This window comes from Solanum stenotomum, chromosome 1, assembly GCF_019186545.1.
Source record: "Solanum stenotomum isolate F172 chromosome 1, ASM1918654v1, whole genome shotgun sequence".
In the NCBI taxonomy this organism is placed as follows: domain Eukaryota; kingdom Viridiplantae; phylum Streptophyta; class Magnoliopsida; order Solanales; family Solanaceae; genus Solanum; species Solanum stenotomum.
In genome coordinates, this window is record NC_064282.1 from 97,002,009 (window position 1) to 97,022,949 (window position 20,941).

At 31.2% G+C, this 20,941-nt stretch overlaps 2 protein-coding genes across 3 annotated transcripts; one reads left to right on the forward strand and one right to left on the reverse strand.

Moving 5' to 3' along the window:
• Positions 1-1,660: 1,660 nt before the first annotated feature.
• On the reverse strand, positions 1,661-6,747 carry LOC125876228 (pentatricopeptide repeat-containing protein At4g39530). Of its 2 annotated transcripts, none has more exons than XM_049557357.1 (3): positions 4,148-6,747; positions 3,790-3,889; positions 1,661-2,612 (listed from the first exon to the last, which is right to left on the reverse strand). In XM_049557357.1, exon 1 carries the CDS (start codon positions 6,725-6,727, stop codon positions 4,172-4,174), a length of 2,556 nt encoding a protein of 851 aa, XP_049413314.1. In that variant the 5' UTR covers positions 6,728-6,747; the 3' UTR covers positions 1,661-2,612; positions 3,790-3,889; positions 4,148-4,171. The 2 variants fall into 2 exon arrangements, with proteins under 2 accessions (XP_049413314.1, XP_049413322.1); XM_049557365.1 differs by lacking the exon at positions 3,790-3,889 and adding an exon at positions 3,226-3,325 and having other exon boundaries at positions 1,662-2,612.
• A 7,718-nt stretch (positions 6,748-14,465) lies between these two features.
• On the forward strand, positions 14,466-15,617 carry LOC125876428 (RING-H2 finger protein ATL70-like). The gene has a single exon (XM_049557615.1). It carries the CDS (start codon positions 14,556-14,558, stop codon positions 15,093-15,095), a length of 540 nt encoding a protein of 179 aa, XP_049413572.1. The 5' UTR covers positions 14,466-14,555; the 3' UTR covers positions 15,096-15,617.
• Positions 15,618-20,941: the final 5,324 nt, after the last annotated feature.

The following is a 20,941-nucleotide window of genomic DNA, read 5'->3' on the forward strand; positions in this document are numbered from 1 at the left end:
AGAAACTATAAACACTATTAACTCTTTGAATGGTTATTCCATCAATTAATAACATATGTTAAACACCAATTAGGATCTCTTTAAACCTAAAATAATTACAAGAATCCTTCAATAATTATAGGGACCTATAATGAAGTGGAAGCTTTTTATTTAAGCAAGTGATGGCACTCCATCCAAATTTTTGTTCTATTTTAAAAAAAACTATAAAATCTTTAACACTAGATCTTCCATTCTAAATTAATGTTCAAGAATTCAAAATAGTTTAATTATTCAAATTTTAAAATTTGATATGTCTTTGTCAATACTTTCCATTATTATCTAAACAAATATTTTCTTCTATGTACTATCTATCTATCAAGTACACAAATTAAATTTATATCCTAAGTTTTATGTACTAACCAAAATAGTACTACATAAAATAAAGTGGAGGAAGCATCACCAAATCTTTCTTAGTAATCAACAAAGGGTTGTGATGGAGTGATAAGTACTCTTTCATCCTTAACGAAAGGTCTCGAGTTCGAGTCCTCTTGGTACGAAGTCACCTTTGTTGGGGAGCGTTTTACCCCCCCCCCCCAGCCCACAATGTGGAACTTCCCCGCGCAAATCTGAATTTAATCGAACTTCACTATGGATACGGACACCGGGTGAGAAACCAAAAAAAAAAAAACTTTCAAAGGTGACTCATTGCAATATGATGTATTGAAAACTTATTTACTAATATAGCCGAAATATATAAAATAATACTTTGATTATGTATATTATACTTAAATATACAAAACCTATACATTTGCTGATTATTTTGTAAACTAGATCATCCAAGAGAGCAATAATTATCCCATGACAAAATAAACAATTTTCTATCACTTGGCGAGCCATGAATTGAACATATAAAAAAAATGGACTTAGGATGAAAATGTATAGAATATGAAGATTGGGCCTAGCCTTTGATAAAATCCTTTAAATCCTTCTTACATTTTTTAAAGAGGGGCAAAAACTAATATTTATGCTATTGTTGTAGTGATAAAAATTTGCAAGTTTAATCGCTTCGAAACCAACTTGAGAAATATTTTGTCCGAGTTTGGCTTGACAATCTCAAACTTTGAACAAAATATTTGAAGTTTTGAAGTTTGGTTTGTCGAGTGTGGTATCCGTGCATTCTAGTAGCATTAGCACTAATCTCGTAGTTTCTTGCCTTTTGATTTCTGTTAATATTCATTGTTCTTTGCTTCAGTTATCGCATTGTTTTGAGATGTTGTTAGTGTGCCTTTTTTTGATTGCTATGTTACGATTTTGTTATTATTTGTTAAGTCTACTTTGCGTCTTTATGTTTTTTTTTAACATTGCTTTGTTATGAGTTACTTGAGCTGAGGGTATTTCGGAAACAACCTCTCTACCTCCACTAGGAGTAAAGTTTGCATATACCCTACCCTCCACCAAACCCCAGACCTCACCTAGTGAGATTACACTAGGTGTATTGTTGTTGTTGGGTATAGGTGAAAATTGGTTACCGAATGCAATTACAATTTTTTTTTGGTTTCCCACGCGAAGTCCAGTACCCACATTGGAGCCCGACTAAATTCGAATTCGCGCTGGAAAGTTTCACGAGAAAAGCGCTTCCTAACAAAGGTGACTCCGTACGCAGGGAGACTTTGCTCCACCACAACCCTTGTTGGTGCAATTACTACTTTTATAGTCCTGATTTTTAATGTGGCTTTCCTCTTAAATAAGGCTAAAAGCTTCACTTTATGAAGTTGTTTGGCTAAGCTTATAAGCTGGTCAAACTAGTTTATCCGGAGTTTTTGGATTAAGATATTAGCAACCAAACAGGAAATAGCCTTATGAATTCATCATCCAGTACTATTTCTAGCTAATCAATCAATCACTAATAGCTCAATGGATATCTCAATTGCCACATCTTACTATACTATAAGTCTATAACTATGCAGCCACAAAAGCACAAATCATTTGACTTTGTTCACAATGTCCATAACTAAATGATCAAGAAGACTTACAATGTCATCGCTCGAATTCTTGCTTTTCATTGAGAACCTGTTTGGAAGGACGACACCACGAAATTGGATTTGAGCATAATTGTGTGTAACTATTGAGTCTACATGCAACAATGATCTCACACCTTGGTGCAAAGGATGCATACCCTTCTGGCAAATGAAATCTAGGATTCCCGATAATTTGTCGAGTAATCAGAAGATCCTATCTGACGTAGTTGTCATCACACACAAGGGTATATTTGTTTGTGGGGCTTCACAAACATGGTTTGCACGTTCTCAGTCACGATGATCATGCATGTAGTGATTATCCACAAAATTGCAAGCAACTGGTATGAATTGACACACATCCCAAACTGCGTAAGGACCTTGTTGGGCTGATGCATCTCCATCATGTCCCAACATATTAGCGGCACCACAGCACGCAACGAATACTCTCCCGATCGACCATATTCGGCAAGATTCCATCTGGTGTATGACACCTTATGCTTGAATATCTTTCATTCAGAGCAGATACCTTGTAGCAAGAGTTCATATTGGTCCACAGTTTCAGGTTTGTACCTGGTCTGATTGGATAAAGCTCCACTGCCAAACCAAAGAAGAAACCTGCCAAATGAAAAGAAAATTTGACTACTTGAAGTATGTCCAGTCATATATATGCACACACAGAGACATACATAATGGAAAGTACAGTATAGTCTAGTCAATAGGTATATTTCCACTTCTTTTTTCTCAAACTCCGAGATATAGGCAAATTAAAGGCAAAACTGTAGCATCAGGAAGTTAATCTTAGAATGACTCTGGCTGCTGTTTGCATGACTGGATTAGATGTACTTCATTAGCTTCATTGCTAAGAAGTAAGAGAGAGAGAGAGAGAGACTAAAAAGAGATATAACACATCAACAAAACAAACAAAAGAAGGGTATACTACTTGTTAGAGATACATATAGTTATTTTTAATGTTTATTTTATTTAGCGATATGAAATGAGCATAAATGTAAACGTGAGGATTCATATAGCCGATACATCAGAGCACAAATATATATCTAGGGTTACAAGCCTATGAAATGCTATCTATAAGAGATACTTAAGCACGTGCTGAACATATGAAGCCATGAGTACACGGCATTTATCCTTGAGTTTAATTTATCGAAAAGTGAAACCAAGATTTATGAGATTTTATGATTACATTGGAAGTGGTCCAGCTTAAGTGCCTCACCTTTCGACAGCAATAGAACTCTAATATAATGTCTTGCTTCTAATTGTCATTTTGGTCATCTACGACTGCTTGGATCACAGTGTTCTTGCTAATAGCATATCTGAAACATGAATAAGAAAATGAGCAAGTACAGAGAGAATCTTTAAATCCAAAGGCTAAACTTCTGGAAGAATGATAAGAGATGTTGCTGCTAATGCTATAGATCACTATTCTAAAGAAAATGAATAAGCAAATACGACATCGATGTTACTCAACAGACGAAAAAGCAGTGGGAAAACTTACACTNATATATAGCTATTTTTAATGTTTATTTTGTTTAGCGATATGAAATGAGCTTAAATGTAAAAGTGAGGATTCATATAGCCGATACATCAGAGCACAAATATATAGCTAGGTTTACAAGCCTATGAAATGCTATCTATAAGAGATACTTAAGCACATGCTGAACATATGAAGCCATGAGTACACGGTATTTATCCTTGAGTTTAGTTTATCGAAAAGTGAAAACCAAGATTTATGAGATTTTATGATTACATTGGAAGTGGTCCAGTTTAAGTGCCTCACCTTTCGACAGCAATAGAACTCTACTATAATGTCTTGCTTTTAATTGTCATTTTGGTCATCTACGACCGCCTGGATCACAGTGTTCTTGCTAATAGCATATCTGAAACATGAATAAGAAAATGAGCAAGTACAGAGAGAATCTTTAAATCCAAAGGCTAAACTTCTGGAAGAATGATAAGAGATGTTGCTGCTAATGCTATAGATCACTATTCTAAAGAAAATGAATAAGCAAATACGACATCGATGTTACTCAACAGACGAAAAAGCAGTGGGAAAACTTACACTAAAGGAGAAATAGGGAAAAACTTGCAATAAAAAAAAAACTTAAGAAGATGCAAAGCAAAGATTCTTCATATACCATGACAAAGATGACATAGAGATTTTACTCATTTGAGAAGGTAGTATCCTCAGGAACATATCCGATCCCTTTTATATTCCGAATCAGAAGTTCCAAAAATGAATATATCAAATCAGTTTGGTGATGACTTCGGTCTCTTGCGATAAACAAATGCACCTCATTGTTTATTTCTATCCAACTACACCCTTTTTCTTTCACTACGCCATTGCTATCCATTTTCTCTCTTAACTTTTTGACATTGATCCACATGCCTTTAGATGCATAAATATTTGAAAGTAGGATATATGATCCACTGTCTTTTGGATCTATAGATATTGCCATCGATGCTGCATATTTACCCAGGTCTATATGACCAGCTTCTCTACACGCGCTAAGCAAACTCCTCCACACAATGGTGGCCGGTGGAATTGGCATTGTTTCAATGAATTCCGTTGCTTCGACCAGTTTACCAGCTCGACCCAAGAGAGAAACTATGCAAACATAATGCTCCGTTTCTGGTTCAATACCGAAGCCGGACATGGAGTAGAAGTGACGCAATCCTTCTTTGACAAGACCAACATGGCTACATGCTGAAAGCACTCCAACAAAGGTGACATTGTTGGGTTTCAATCCATCATTTATCATTTTCTCAAACATATTAAGAGCTTCCTTTGCTTTTCCGTGCTGTGCATAAGTGGATATCATAGAATTCCAACACGCGATATCTCTCTGGATAGTGGAATTAAACATCTTATGTGCTTCTTCCAAGCTTCCACACTTGGAGTACATATCGACGAGTGCATTTGTAACATGTGGATCAAAATCTAGGCCGAGTTTTACAATCTGGTTATGAAACTGGAGACCATGAAGCAGACTTACTAGGTTACTAGATGCAGCAATGAGAGCAACAAAAGTCAACGCGTTTGGCTTTTGCAAAGACTGCCGCAATTGTAGGAAGAGCTTTAGAGCCTCTTCATTTTCACACTGTTGTATGTACCCAAACAACATAGAATTCCATACAACAATATCCTTCTCATTCATTTCAATGAATACTTGCCTCGCATCTTCAATAGATGAAGATTTCGAGTAAATATCTATTAGGATGCTACAAACAAACATGTCAGCAGAAAAACCAAATTTTATGGTAAGACCGTGAAGTTGCTTACTTAACTCCAAGGAAAACAGTGAAGCTGATGCACCGAGCAAGCTAACAAAAGTCAAAAGGCTTGGAAGAATCAGATTATCTCTCATTTCAGCAAATAGATCAAAAGCTTCATATAGCCTATTCTGCGTCAAACAACCCTCAATTATAGCATTGTAAGAGATTACGTCATGATCACCCATAATGTCAAAAACCTTCCTTGCGTCACCAAATGAATTACATTTCGCGTACATATCAATCAAGCTATTCTTCACAAAGTCATCAGAATCAACATTAGCTTTCACGGTATAAGCATGCACTTGTCTTCCCAACTCTAAAGCTTCAACCGACCCACATGAAATAAGTACACTACTGCAAGCAAATCTATCTAGCATCCAACCCAAACTGTTCAAGTCTCTAAACATGCTTATGGCTTCCCAGTCAGAAGAATTCTGCATGTATCCAGAGATCATCGTTGTCCAAGAAATAGTGTTTTTAACTTCCATCCGATCAAAAACTGACCTTGCAGTCTTAACCTTACCACACTTCATATAGAAATCAATAAGAACATTACTCACCGTAACATCCATCTCCGCTCCCCGTCTAAGCACATAACCATGAATTTCCTTTCCTCCTTTAATATACTCAAGCGATGAACAAGCACCCAAGATACTCGAAACCACATAATTATCAGGAACAACATCAGTCTCCAACATATTCCTCAATAGCTGTAAGGAAATTTCACTCTTCCCCACATTCACACACGCTGCAATAATCGCAGTCCAAGTAGCCGTACTCTTCACCAATAAATCATCAAAAATTTGCCTCGCTGCCCCTACATCTCCACCCTTCGAGTAAAAATCAATCAAAGACGTCCCTACATACACAAACTGATCAAAACCAGCTTTAACCACAAAACAATGCAATTGCTCACCTTTCACAATACTACCTAACCTTCCACAACAACTAACAACACTAGCCAAAACAAACTCATTTGGCCCCTCCCCTTCTTTACAACTTCTCCTCAACTCAGCAAATAGCAGCAAGGATTCATCATAAAACCCATTTTGGGTATACATAGTAATAACTGAAGACCAAGAAATCATATCCCTTTTAGGCATTTTATCAAACACTTTGCGTGCATAGTCCAAACACCCCCGAATCGAATACGATTGAATCAAGATGTTGTTAAGAAAAGGGTTGCTTTCAAATCCACAAAGAATCACTTGGGTGTGGATTTCTTTATAATGGGTTGCAGATAATGTGAATAATAATTTACTTAAATAATGACGTTGGGTTCTTCTATTACGGCGAATAGTAGGATAGTTTTCTTCTTCGGAGCGATGATGTGAAGATGATAAAGATGATGACACTGCGAAGAATCTGAAACAAGATTGAGTTACACCATTTTTGATGGATTTTGGTTCAAATTTGCAGCTAATTTTACAGAGTTTACTCATTTGTTTGAGCTGAAAATTCAAAGTTGCTGCATATCTATATGGAGATGAAATAATTGTTTAAAGCTGTACAAAACATTTCGTATTAGCAGAGTTCGGGAAAGTTGGTGAAGTGTTAAAAGTTAACTTCAAAAAGCAAATATTTATCTAAAGTTGTGCAAATTTGAAGTTAGGTTTTGGCAAGCACAACTTCACACATGTATGGTTGAAACAAGTCCGAAGTTGATTCTGAAACGGTTAAATTAGGTTCGAAATGTTAGCCGAGTGTTATATATAATTAACTTAAAAATATATTTATCTAAAGTTCGAACTTATGCAAATTTCAAGTCGGGATTNATATTTATCTAAAGTTATGCAAATTTGAAGTTAGGTTTTGGCAAGCACAACTTCAGACATGTATGATTGAAACTTTTTGGAACTTCAAAGTAAAGTCCGAAGTTGATTCTGAAACGGTTAAATTAGGTTCGAAATGTTAGCCGAGTGTTATATATAATTAACTTAAAAATATATTTATCTAAAGTTCGAACGTATGCAAATTTCAAGTCGGGATTTGGCAAGCACAACTGCAAACTTGTATTGCTTGAAACTTTTTGGAACTTTATAGTCGAATCTAAAGTTGATTCTGAAATGGTTAAATTAGAGTCGGGAATGTTAGTCAAGTGTTATAGTTAATTTAAAAAGATATTTATCTAAAGTTTGAACTTATGCAAATTTGAAGTCGGGGCTTTGGCAAACACAACTTCAAACTTGTATTGCTTAAAACTTTTTGGAACTTCAAAGTCAAATCTGAAGTTGATTCTGAAACGGTTAAACTGGATTCGGGAATGTTAGTCAAGTGTTATAGTTTAACTTAAAAAAATATTTATTTGAAGTTCGAACTTATGCTAATTTATAGTTAGGCTTTCGCAAGCACAACTTCAAACTTGTATTGCTTAAAACTTTTTGAAACTTCAAAGTCGAGTTTGAAGTTGATTCTGAAACGGTTAAATTAGGTTCAGAATGTTAGTCAAGTGTTGTATATAATTAACTTAAAAAGATATTTATTTGAAGTTCGAACTTATGCTAATTTATAGTTAGGCTTTGGCAAGCACAAGTTCAAACATGTATTGCTTGAAACTTTTTGGAACTTCATAGTCGAGTCTGAAGTTGATTCTGAAACGGTTAAACTAGATTCGGGAATGTTAGTCAAGTGTTCTAGTTTTTTTTTTTTTGATAAAAAGGATATTTTATATAATATAATTAAGTCGCTACATTATCACAAGCACTAGTATTACATATAAGCTACCAAAACAGGCTAACTTATTACAAGTAGTCCTAGTAATTTGTTTAGTAGTAGAGACTCCTCCTTGATCTGCCTGTACTATAGCTACGGCCAAGCTTGGACGAGTTGATATATTAGCATCATGTATGGACGATGTCAGCTTGACACCCATCTTAGACAAAAAGTCTGCAACTTCGTTGGCTTGGCGAAAATTATGGCAGATCACTAGATTCCCCAACTTTTTCGAAAGCAAACCTACAATCATTAACCATTGTAGCATAAATAGGATGAGCATGATTTAAAGCGTACAAAATTTCAGTAGAATCGGTTTCAATCTCAATGGAATTTAAGCTGAGATTTACGGCTAAATTTAGGCCCTCTAATAGGGCTTCCATTTCTACCATAACATGATTATGCCCGAAAGTATGCTTACTAAAACCTACAATAGTTAGTTAACTTAAAAAGATATTTATCTAAAGTTTGAACTTATGCAAATTTGAAGTCACGCTTTGGCAAGCACAAGTTCAAACCTATATTGCTTGAAACTTTTTGAAACTTCATAGTCGAGTCTGAAGTTGATTCTAAAACGGTTAAACTAGATTCGGGAATGTTAGCCAAGTGTTACAGTTTAACTTAAAAAGATATTTATTTGAAGTTCGAACTTGTGCTAATTTATAGTTAGGCTTTGGCAAGCACAAGTTCAAACTTGTATTGCTTAAAACTTTTTGGAACTTCAAAGTCGAGTCTAAAGTTGATTCTGAAACGGTTAAATTAGGTTTGGAAATGTTAGTCAAGTGTTATAATTAACTTAAAAAGATATTTATCTAAGGGTGTGTTTGGTATGAATGAAAATATTTTTCTAGAAAATGTTTTCTTGGTAAACAAGTGCATTTTTAATTTATTTTCTCATGTTTGGTTAGAGAGTAGGAATTTTTTTTCCGAAAAATATTTTTTAAAGTTTGGTTGATGAATGAAAAATATATTTTCCAAAAAATATCTTCTTCTTTTTTGGCTTGAGACTAAAAAACATACTCTTTAGGAAAATAAATTATGAGCCAAAAATCAACCCTAATAATTGATCTATGACCCGATCCCGACACCCAAACTAGGACAAGAATGACGGTTACAAAATTCGACCATGAGATCTGACCCAGGAAAAATAATTTCAAAAACATTTTTTTAAGAAAAAATATTTTGACGGGTCCGCCGTGGGGGGGAGGGGTTGGCGGCTGGAGCGTGGGTAGGGGTGGAGGTGGCACAAAAAAATGAAATCTTGAAATATTTTTCAAAAGTAATATTTTTTAAAAAAAAGAAATTGACGGTGGCCTGGGTAGGGGGGGGGGGGCAGGAGTGGCGTAAAAAACGAAAAAAATTAAATTTGAAATATTTCCCAAAAATAACTTTTTCTTAAAAATACTTTTTACTTGGGGTAGGGGGTTAGGGGTGGCATAAAAATGAAAAAAAAATGTAAATTTGGAATATTTTCAAAAACAACTTTTAAAAAAAAAAAATGACGAATGGCCTAGGTGGGGGAAGGGGGTTAGGGGAGGTGGCGTAATAAGTGAAATTTTTTAAATTTAAAATATTTTCAAAAATAATTTTTTCTTAATTTATTTTTTAACGGGAATGGCCTTGGATTTTTCCTCAAAGTCGAGTATGAAGTTGATTCTAAAATGGTTAAACTAGGTTTGAAAATATTAGTCAAGTGTTATAATTAACTTAAAAAGATATTTATTTGAAGTTGGAACTTAGAAGTTTTCCGATAAAATTGAGAGCCCTAATATTGCAAGTAGATAATATGAATCGGGATCGGAAATGGAATTCTCCGATTCAATATAGGAAACGAAAAAAAACCTATAATTTAATTTCTATAAAAAGGTACCTCAAACAAATAAATTCTCCTTATGCTCTGTTTTTCCCCCTTTTCTTCAAAATCAACCAACAATGGCGCTTCAACAATCACCAGAAAATCACGATTCAATCTCGCGAAAGAGAAAATCACTGATTAGTTTTGAAGAGAAAATAGAAAAGAAGAAAAAGTACGATGAAGAAGAAGGAGAAGTTGTGAGTCCGAAACGAAATTTTGATTCGTTTGATAATTTTGTATCTGCGGAAGAAGAAAATAAGCTTGTTGAAGATGAGATTTTGAATATCGAAGATGTGATTACGAACTGGAATTTTGATTTGATCTTCGAAAACTGGAAATCAATGGCGGGATCTTCAGAAAATCGGAAAACAGAGATTTCAGTTACGAATTCTGATAAGGAATGGTTAAGTTTATTGTTAGGAGTGACGGAGTTGGAAATTTATGATGAGATTTAGAATAGTATTAGATTGGGTGATATTCGAATATTCGTTTTGATATTTTATTTTTACAATATAGATTTTTATTTGAGATATTAGAATGTTACAATTTGAGCTCTTTTATTGAAGTTGATGTTTTTATTTACTTGTTAAAAGACCTTTAGCATCATGATTAGGGCGGGAAGGCAATTTCTTTTGTTTGTTTACTCATTTTAAATAAATGTATCAATGCCAAAACGGAGGTCGTTTTTGGACAAAATTTTGGGATGTCAAGGAAACATATAAATAGAATAGTATAAGTTTTCATTTAAATAGTTATTCATAACAATCATGTTAGAACACGAGACTCGAAAGGTGCTTAACACCTTCCTTTTGATTAACATATTTTGTCCATATAACTAGATTGGGTGTTTGAATGCAATCGTCAAAAAGTACGAGATAACGTATTTGCCCATAAAATTTCATCCACGTGAAACCTAACTCAATAATTTAAAAAATCCATTTAATTTCTATAATTATCCCCTTAAGAGTGTCATTTGACACCATTTCTAAATGGAAAAAGAGAGTGTACACCACGCATCCTTAGATATAGGTTAGCTAGGAATGAAAACTCGCAATCAATTCATACTTTAAATGTGTTTTTAAGCATTATCTCTTATACAAAATATGCATTTTAGGGCGGAATACAACGGTCTTAGAGTTTTGTGCTGAAATTGAGAGTATAACATTTGAATTTATTAAATATACCATTTGAATATATATTGTATAGTTTTTCATCATTATGTAACCGCATATATAAATAATTTGAATGATAAATTTTAAAAAATTGAATCTGGTATAGAGTAGCTATAAAACGATAAAATAGGATGATTAAATAATAAATAAAATAAAATGAAAAGTAAATATAAGGTAGTGATGGAATTACATCAAATAGATTATTATATAGAATGAGACTTTTCATTGTTCATAAACTATGAATTTAAGGATACAATACAATAAGGGGTCGTTTGGTAGAGTGTATTAGGAAAAATAACGCATGCATTAGCACTGTGTATTACTAGTACCTTGTTTGGTACTCTTTTCCAACCTATGTATAACTAATGCAAGCATTAGTTATACACTCTATTGTGTATTAAAGTGTGTATTGCTAATACCATGGATTTCTAGGTATTAGCAATGCAATGGTTTTAATGCATGCATTAGATTAACTAATGACAAAACTACCCTCTATTATTAATAATAATAATAATAATAATAATAATAATTATAATTATTATAATTATAATTATTATTATAATAATAATTATTATTATATTATAATTATTAATTATTATTATTATTATAATAATAATTATTATTATATTATAATTATTAATTATTATTATTATTATTATAATTATAATTATTATTATAATTATAATTATTATTATATTATTATTATAATTATAATAATAATTATTATTATTATTATTTTTGTAAAAGAATGTGGGGGTATTTTTGTAAACAAATATTTTTTTAATAGTCTTTATACAAGGCTTGCTATTTCCAATACATCAAACCAAACAATGTATAAGAAATAATGCAAGCATAACTAATGCAAGCATTACTAATGCATGCATTACTAATACATCATATTCAGCATTATTCTTATACACTCTACCAAACGACCCCTAAGATTTAAGTGACAAATATTATATTTAAACTATACAATACACAATACATAACAAGCATACAAATAAGTTGAAATAAGCATTTGTAAAATTTTCAAAATGGGAATGGCAAACAGGTACACAAAGCAAACCGTGTTAGTAAGGTTCGAATAAGAGCATGCTATCTTAATATAAGTACTATCGATTGTTTTCATGATTAGAATCAGTAACTTCTAAATTACACGGAGATAATTATATGTATCATTATTTTCCATAAAAATAACTTTATCATTGCTTTAAGAATTATTGCATGACTCATTTCTTAGGAAATTGCACTTAACATGACTTTTTTCGTTCTCAGCGATCTCAATCGAAATCTTTGAATAAAAATGAAGCAAATTCAAATATCTCATCACAATTCTGATTGATGAATACTCTATAATTAGTTAAGTGATGCAACTATTCAACCATTAGGGGTCGTTTGATTTGAAAATGAGTTATGATGGGATAAGTTATGTTGGGATAAGTTATGTTGGGATTAGTTATGATGGGATAAGTTGTGTTGAGATTATTTTTTATTGAGTGTTTGGTTTGTTGTATTCAAAATAATAAATTTTAAGAACAATTTATTTGTTTACAAAAATGTCCTTCATTAATGTAAAAAGTGATATAACAAAAGGGTTGAAAGAGACATTTTTGTTATTTACCTATTTTATCCCGGAATAAGTTATTCCGGGATTACTATACCACCCAAAGAGAGGGATAACTTATCCCGGTACTAATTATTAATCTCGGGATAAGTTATCCCGAACTTGCCAACCAAACAATAAAATAAGCGGTACTATAATTTAATCCCGAGATTATTTGATATTATCCCTCACACCAAACGACCCCTTAGAGTAGTTAGATCAAAAGTTTGAATTCTTAACAATTTATTGCACGATTGATGTTGACATCAAAACCAAGTCTTCAAAGTCGTACTGAGTTTTCCTTAGACTAATTTTTAGTCAATATTTTGTTGTCAATAGGACCATTTATGTTTAGAATTTAATTTTTTTTAAAATCTATATAGAAATGGTCTTATTGAAAACAAAATGTTTGAGTAAAAAAAAATGTTTAGAATTAGGAAGGGGATCAAACGTGTAAAATAAAATGTGCAGCAACTTTCACATTTCCACATCATAAATTGCTTATTTCATTTAAAAACTCGATCTATTAAAGAAAATATATTTTTAATTACATATATCTATAGATATAATTACGTCTTTTTAAATGAATTTCATGAACCAAATAAAATCAATTTGTATTATAATGAGATATCGAAGATATCATATTCGAGTTTTACATATAGAGTCATTAAACTTTATTTTAAATATATCAATCCAATCCGAGCTCTTGGAATTAGAATAAATTCGATAACGGATCGCGAAATCTTGGTGATCTTCTCTATGTAATGAATGAGGAATCTTCTTTAAAATAGTTCGCACGTAACTCAGCAAACAAAGTACATTAATTATTTAATCCAAAATTAACGACTTACATATACAATGACTTTGGCACTGGACATTCCCAAAATAGGGAATATCATGTAAATTTAATATACCCTCGAGAATTCAGATTAGTCAAACCTGAAGTAGGGGTGGGGAATAATAGAGGAAAACAATAATATAATTTAATATATTCATAAAAATACAGATAATATATGAGTGGATAAAGTTGAATAATTTTCTAGCTAGCTAGAAAGAAAGACGTTACTCACAGGAATCAAAACATTGAAGAAAAAGATGGGCTAACCGTTGACATCTCAAACCTAACACCCCTAACATGAAATGAACTACTTATTAGAAAACAATCTATAAATACTCTGCTATCTTTAATCAGAAATCTCGAGATACGAATTTTAAAAATAAAGTCGTCTTATTGGAAGATTACCTACGGGTTCAACCCGTGGCTTAGGCCAAATTCTAAATTTGTATTTAGAAATTCATTAAATAAGTTCAAAAATTAAATTCAGAATTCAATCACTAAAATTTGATGACGCTATTCTATAATTCAGTAGCCCCTTATATTTGAATTCCGCCTCCACCTTTGGTAGTAGGGAGAACATCATGGTGAAGCTACAACTAGCGAAGGATGATTAGTTTGACGTTCGAAAAATCATATTGTTACGTAAGTTAAATACTACTTATTGTCTATAAATATTAAATCTTAAACATTTTTAGTGAAATTTCTGATTTAGCCATTGAGCGTCTTAGACAATAAGATTCTCTGATGTAAATTTAAATTAGTCAAATCTCAAAGCAAATATCGAATATTGAATATCAAGCGAGAAATGACAGCTTACGAAAAATACAATATATATATTCACAAGAAGCCTCTTCAAATACACTTTACTTTTTTGCTTTATATATATCTTTTCATCATTGACATAACTTTTAAAGTTCATTATTAGTTGAAGTCCAAATATACCCTCCCCAATCAAAATTCCCTTTTATTATCATAAAATATGTAAATAGTTGACTTTCAAACTCTTTTAGACCATTTCTCTTTGTTCTAAAAACATCATGGCCAAAACCAAAACCAAAACAACAAACACAACAACACCTTCAAGATCATCATGAATGCCACAGCCTCTGCCCCGGATCCGAATTCCTCCGATGACGGGTTCCTCGGGTCACAAAACTTTGGTGGATTCGCATATGGTATCGGAGTCTCTGCAGGGATATTGTTGTTGATAACAACAATTACCCTAACGTCCTATTTTTGTACGAGGCATCAAACAACGGTGGAGCCACCACAAAGGAGACATAGGAATAATAATAACGATGTGGTTGTGGTCGTGGACGTGGATGTGGACGTAGGGCTTGATGAGGAAACCCTATCGAGTTTTCCAAAGTTGTTGTATTCGGATACTTATAAGAATATTCACAAGGATTCAACCGCGAGTTCTTGTTGTTCAATATGTTTAGGTGATTACAAGAATAGTGACATGTTAAGGCAATTGCCAGATTGTGGCCATTTGTTTCACTTGAAATGTGTTGATCCATGGTTGAGGTTACATCCAACTTGTCCTATTTGTAGAACTTCTCCATTGCCATCACCACTATCTACTCCTCTAGCTGAAGTTGTTCCTTTGGCAACTAGACCTATTGGATAAAGTGCTATTCAAATTCTATGTTATCTACTTAAGGTTCACTATCTGCTTTTGGGCTCGATTAATCTGGATTTGAGGTGAAATAGCATTTACTAACCACTTTTTGACCTTGTTTTCAAAATATAGTTAATGTCATGGGGTTTCAAGTTCACATGTTAAACTCTAGGAAAATCCGACGATTTCAAGGTCTTGTATTCCCTTTTGAGCTCGATTAGTCTGGATTTGAGGTGAAATAGCATTTGCTTGTCACTATTCGGCCTTGCTTTTGAAAAATAGTTAATGTCATGTGGTTTCAAGTTCACGAATGAAACTTTAAGACATTATCATGTAGTTTAACTTGTGGAATTTAAAATTTTATAACGCTGACTATTTTTCTATTATAAGGACTGAAAAGTAGCTATTTTGTGGATTTTATCCGAATTTGAGCCGAAAAGTCCTAACTTGAGGATAAAAATGTTCTCTATCAAAGGCGATTACCATTCTTAGGACTCGAATGCGGAACTTTTGGTATTTTTTCTTTTTCTATGTATAATGTAGATTAATTATTTTCTTTCTTCTTCTAAATTTATACTGTGTATGATAAAATAATATGTCATTGAAAGAAATAGTTTCTTCTACGGTTAATTTTTTGTTTGAATTCTATTTTATGTAAAGTAATTTCGAGGCTATACAGGCAAGCACAATTACTTATTTTCTTAACATATTGAAAGACAAAAGAAATTATGTTAATCGAGAGGAAGGTGCTAAACACCTCTCGAGTCTCGTGTTAGAGTGAATAATAATTTAAATAAAAACTTGTACTATTCTATTCATATGTTTTCTTGACATCCCGGAGATTTATCCAAGAACAACCTATGTTTTTACATTGATACTTTGGGGCACAAAAAAAAAGGATATATCTATTAAACATGATTAAACAAACAAGCAATCAAACAACTTAGAATTTGCATTCCCGCCTAATCATGATGATAAAGGTCTTTTAACAATAAATAAAAGCGAGTGTGATAGCTCTAACTTAAAAAAAAAAAAAGAGAGTATATATATTAATAAAAAGAATTCAAATTGTAACATTCTAATATTTCAATAAAAAAAACTATATTGTAAAAATAAAATAACAAAAAACGAATATTTGAATGTCGCCCACTCTAATACTATTCTAAATCTCAATGTACAATTTTGACTCCGCCGCTTCTAAGTCTATAAACTTAACCATTCCTTTGGAATACCGTTATTGAATTTTTTGAAAATAGTATTTGAATTCGAATTTGAATTTGAAATCTCGATTTTTGAAGATCCCGCCATTTTTAAGCTCAACTCAATAGAAGGCAATTCATCGTCTTCACAAAATCTTCTTCGTCTTCCTTCTTCTTCGATATTCGAAATCTCATCTTCAACAAGCTTCTCTTCTTCCACAGAGACAAAATTATCGATCGAATTAAAATTTCGTTTCGAAATCACAACTTCTCCTTCTTCTTCCAAACTACTCAGTGATTTTCTCTTTCGCGAAATCGAATCGTGATTTTCTAGTGAAAACGAAATCGGAGATGGTGATTGTTGAAGCGCCATTGTTGGTTGATTTTGAAGAAAAGGGGAGAAAAAAACAGAGTATAATAAGAATTAATTTGTTTGAGGTACCTTTTTATAGAAATTAAATTATAGGTTTTATATTCCATATTATAGTTGGAATTGGAAAATAGCAGCGTTAAGTTTCTATATTCTGAATAAACAAAGTATTTTTATTATTTTATTGACATTTTTCTCCCTACTCTTTTTTTTTTCTTTTTTGCATATTGCCAAAAAAAAATTAGTTTTAATTTTTTCTCTTTATATGTATAAAAAGGAACGGAGGGAGTATGAATTAAATTAAATTAAATTATATTAAATATTATTTATTTATCATGGTAATTACCATATTTATGACCAAAAGGAAAAGTAGTTCTTTTTTTTAGATAATTAAAAATTAATATAGAAGATAATTATTAAAGATATTTATTAAGTGGGCTAAAATTTAGAAATTCATTGATTAACATATTTTCATATCTCTTGAATTATATTCAATTTTTAAGAAGTAAAACAAAATTCATCATTTTCTCTCCAAATATTTATTACTCTTATGCAATCTCTCTCAATAAATTTGATAATCAATTCGTTACTCCCTCCCAATTTTCTAATTTCATATTAATTAAATCAAAACATTTTTTAATTTATCATATCTTTTTTTTTATCTTGTAATTATATTATAAAGTTTATCACACTTAAGTAACCATCCTTCAATATCACACTACATTCTAATTGCACTTCTTCATTTTTACCATATTTTAATTCTACAATTAACATCTTCTACTATTATTTCATTCTCTTAAATAATTAGCCTTAATATTTTATCTTAACACCAAAATTCGAGTCACACATTAATAAAATCATAGGTGTATTCAAGATTTCGAGATATGGGTGCATTGTTACTAGGGGTGTACATCAGTTGGTTCAATTCGATTTATGTATTATCGGTTTGATTTATTGGTTTCCGATTTTTAAATAAGTTAAATCAATAAGATTTTTTTTATCGATTTTCAGTTTATTGATTTTTTATCGTTAATGGTACGGTTTTAAATTTACCCAATAAAAAGATGCACATAAAATAAATATATAACTTTTCCCATCTCTCATAATTTGGCGCGATACACTAAAACAGACAAATCAATTGTAAATGCTTTGATACAGTAAAACAAGAAAGATAATATTTAATTATGCAGATTGTAATGTCGAGTACTGATATAGTGTCTAGTCATGTTAAATTATTAATATTTAATACTTATGAAAGATAAAGTAGTAAATTACTACCGTCTTAATGGGTTATCAGTTTACCCAACACTAAAAAATTGAAACTGAACCGATAACGCAATAAATTATTCTCGATGTCGGTTCTTAGCCACCTGGGGCTATAGTATATCCAAGGGTTTTTTTTTTATAAAATCATTAAAATATGTTAAACCAATAACATTTTTCAGTTCAGTTTATTGGTTGGTTCGATTTTTGCACACCCCTAACTATTACAAAAAGTTGGATTCAAGATATAAATTTGATCGGTTCGATATTTAAGTTCTTATCATTAAAAATTGTTAGAATTATAGGTCCAAAATTAATTCCTATGTATATATATTGTGTCATTAAAAATTGTTAGAATTATAGGTCCAAAATTAATTCCTATATATATATCGTGCCAAAAAAATTACAGTGCTATATTATTATTTTTTAGAATTTCTAATGTGACAGACTTGAAAATTTTAAAAGATTAAAGCTATACATATAAAATGCTATCAATAACCATTTAAAGAGGTGTTACCCTTTTTAAAAAATAAAAAATAAATAGATATGAGATTCAAATTTTTAACCTCACTTAGAGAGGTGTACACAATTAACATTGCATTATATGATACTTCGAGTATAAATTCACACATTTATATTTAAATATTTTTTAAAAAATATAATACCACTATATATAATTTTTTTAAAAAAATATGAATTCATGTGAGCTAGATAACCCTTAACCTTACAATAATGAAACAAATATTTTATTGTAATTTAGTAACACACCTAGCTAAGAAAAGAATCTTTTGTTTTTTCCCTATTTTGTTGGATGTTATTAAATTACATATACACGTTGCTCACCTACCAGTCCTCTATGTCTGCTCTCTGCTTCCTAATTAGCAGTTCAAATGTCACACATTTCAATAAAATTTTCTTGGTATTCGATATTTATATCAAATCATAATATTATTAATAGGAATTGTTTGATTAGTGGGATGAAATAATATAATAGATAAATATACATTTAAATCTTGAAGTAATCACTCTAATTTTAGGAAAGTATATCGGGCTTTCGAATTATCTTCAATGCGTCTGTTGAATATTTTAACTTACAAAGTAATTATTTAAACACCTCTAAAATATACGTGTCACATTAAAGTCGTGTATTTATATGACATAATAAAAATAATTTGAGATGTTTAGTTATTAATTAAAATCAAATTTGAGTATATGTATATGTATTATGTCAAGACTATTTTCTTCACTCTTTATATGAAATGATAATTTATATAGTGAGATAAAATAATATCAAATTAAAATAATATATTAAATTAAACACTACGAATTTTACTATATTACTTCAATTCTACTATTAACATCTTCATTTTATTATTTCATTCTCTTGAAATAATTAATCTTTAACATCAATTTTGAGTCACATTTGAATAAAATTAAATCGAAAGCAAAAACTATTTAATTTAACCTAACAATAAAACAAATAGGTTATTATAAAGTTAGTAATACAACCTAGCTAAGAAAATAATATTCATTTTCCCTATTTTTTTGGGTGTTATATTGATACACACCCGTTGCTCACCAAACAGTCCTCTCTGGTCTGCTCTAGCACCCCAGTAATATTTTATCCATATTCGATATTTATATCAAATCATCGTGATATTACTAATAAGGATTGTTTGTGTTGTTCCTCTTGTATTCCCAAGATACTTAGAACAAAACTTTGAAGAACTTGATAAGACACAATATCCTTTAAAAACATTTTCACAACTAGAAAATTAAAACTAGTAGAGAAACTAGAATCAGAAACAAATTAGATAAAATATACGATTTTTTTTTCCCTTAAAGAAGAATTGTTGTCAATCTGTGTTTAAAGAATCTTACTGATTCCAACAAACTTTACAGAAACACGAAGTTACCAAAGTTTAATGAACCAGTGAAGAACAAAAGAACATAAATTAATTTACTAATCTAAAATTTGTAACACATACCAGAATCTGGAAAAACAGAAAGAAGATCAAGCCCACTGAATGCACAGTGTCCCCTTAAGGAAATTATTCCCCTCTAGTATCCGAGGTTTAATTTGGAATATGTCCTCCCAGGATAGAATGATCTCAATCACTAGTGTATTGATACTCAAAACGCTGGTGTCAGCGAGCCACTCAACGGCAGTAAAGTACACTTAGAATACTAGATTTAGTAGTAGAAGAAGAAGTTCAAAAAATTCGTTCTATTTTTAAAATGAGAGGAAATTTCTCAATTTATAGAAAACAAAGGATAGTGTGAAAAGGTTCTTATTGTGCCTTACCGGAAAGGTCACAAACCTTTGGAAAAGTCACAATCTTTTGGAAAGGTCACCACCTTTCATAAAAGTCACAATTTTTCATAAAAGTCGCAACTTTTCATCAAAGTCGCAACTTTTCATCAAAGTCACAACTCTTCATTTTCCATTCACACCTTTTAAAACCCAACAGTTTGATTAACGGAATGAGATTAACAAAGACGATTGATATAGAATTTAGCTTTAATTGATAAATAATCATTTTGATTTTGAATATGTGTATCTAAATACCTTAATTCATTTTATTGTGTCAATTAAATAGTACTCCGACTTATTTAAAAGACTTCAAAATTTATGTGTTACATCAATATTGAGTGTTCTTGAAAAATAACGAGGATGAATTAGTGTGTTTAGTCGTTAAATAAAGTCAAATTTATTATCATGTCAAAGTATTTTATCTTTTTTTAAAAATGAAATATTAATATATTAGTATAAATAGTGGATAAAATAATTTCAAAATCAGTTGACACGTTAAATTAAACATGAAATAAAATTATTCCACATACTAAACGACTTCTATTACATATAAGAAAGTGCTCTATTCATTCACTCTTACTTGTTCATTTTAAAGCATATTTCTTAATAAAAATTTATTAATATAAATATTTAATCATAATATTCATATTAATTAACTTATAGCGTTAAAAGATAAAGAATTGAATTTTTATTAATAAGGTGAAAGTTC

What these genes read in the sequence shown, in the direction of transcription:
- LOC125876228 (XM_049557357.1), bottom strand. Translation starts at nt 6,727, where the DNA reads ATGAGTAAACTCTGTAAAATTAGCTGCAAATTTGAACCAAAATCCATC.
- LOC125876428 (XM_049557615.1), top strand. Translation starts at nt 14,556, where the DNA reads ATGAATGCCACAGCCTCTGCCCCGGATCCGAATTCCTCCGATGACGGG.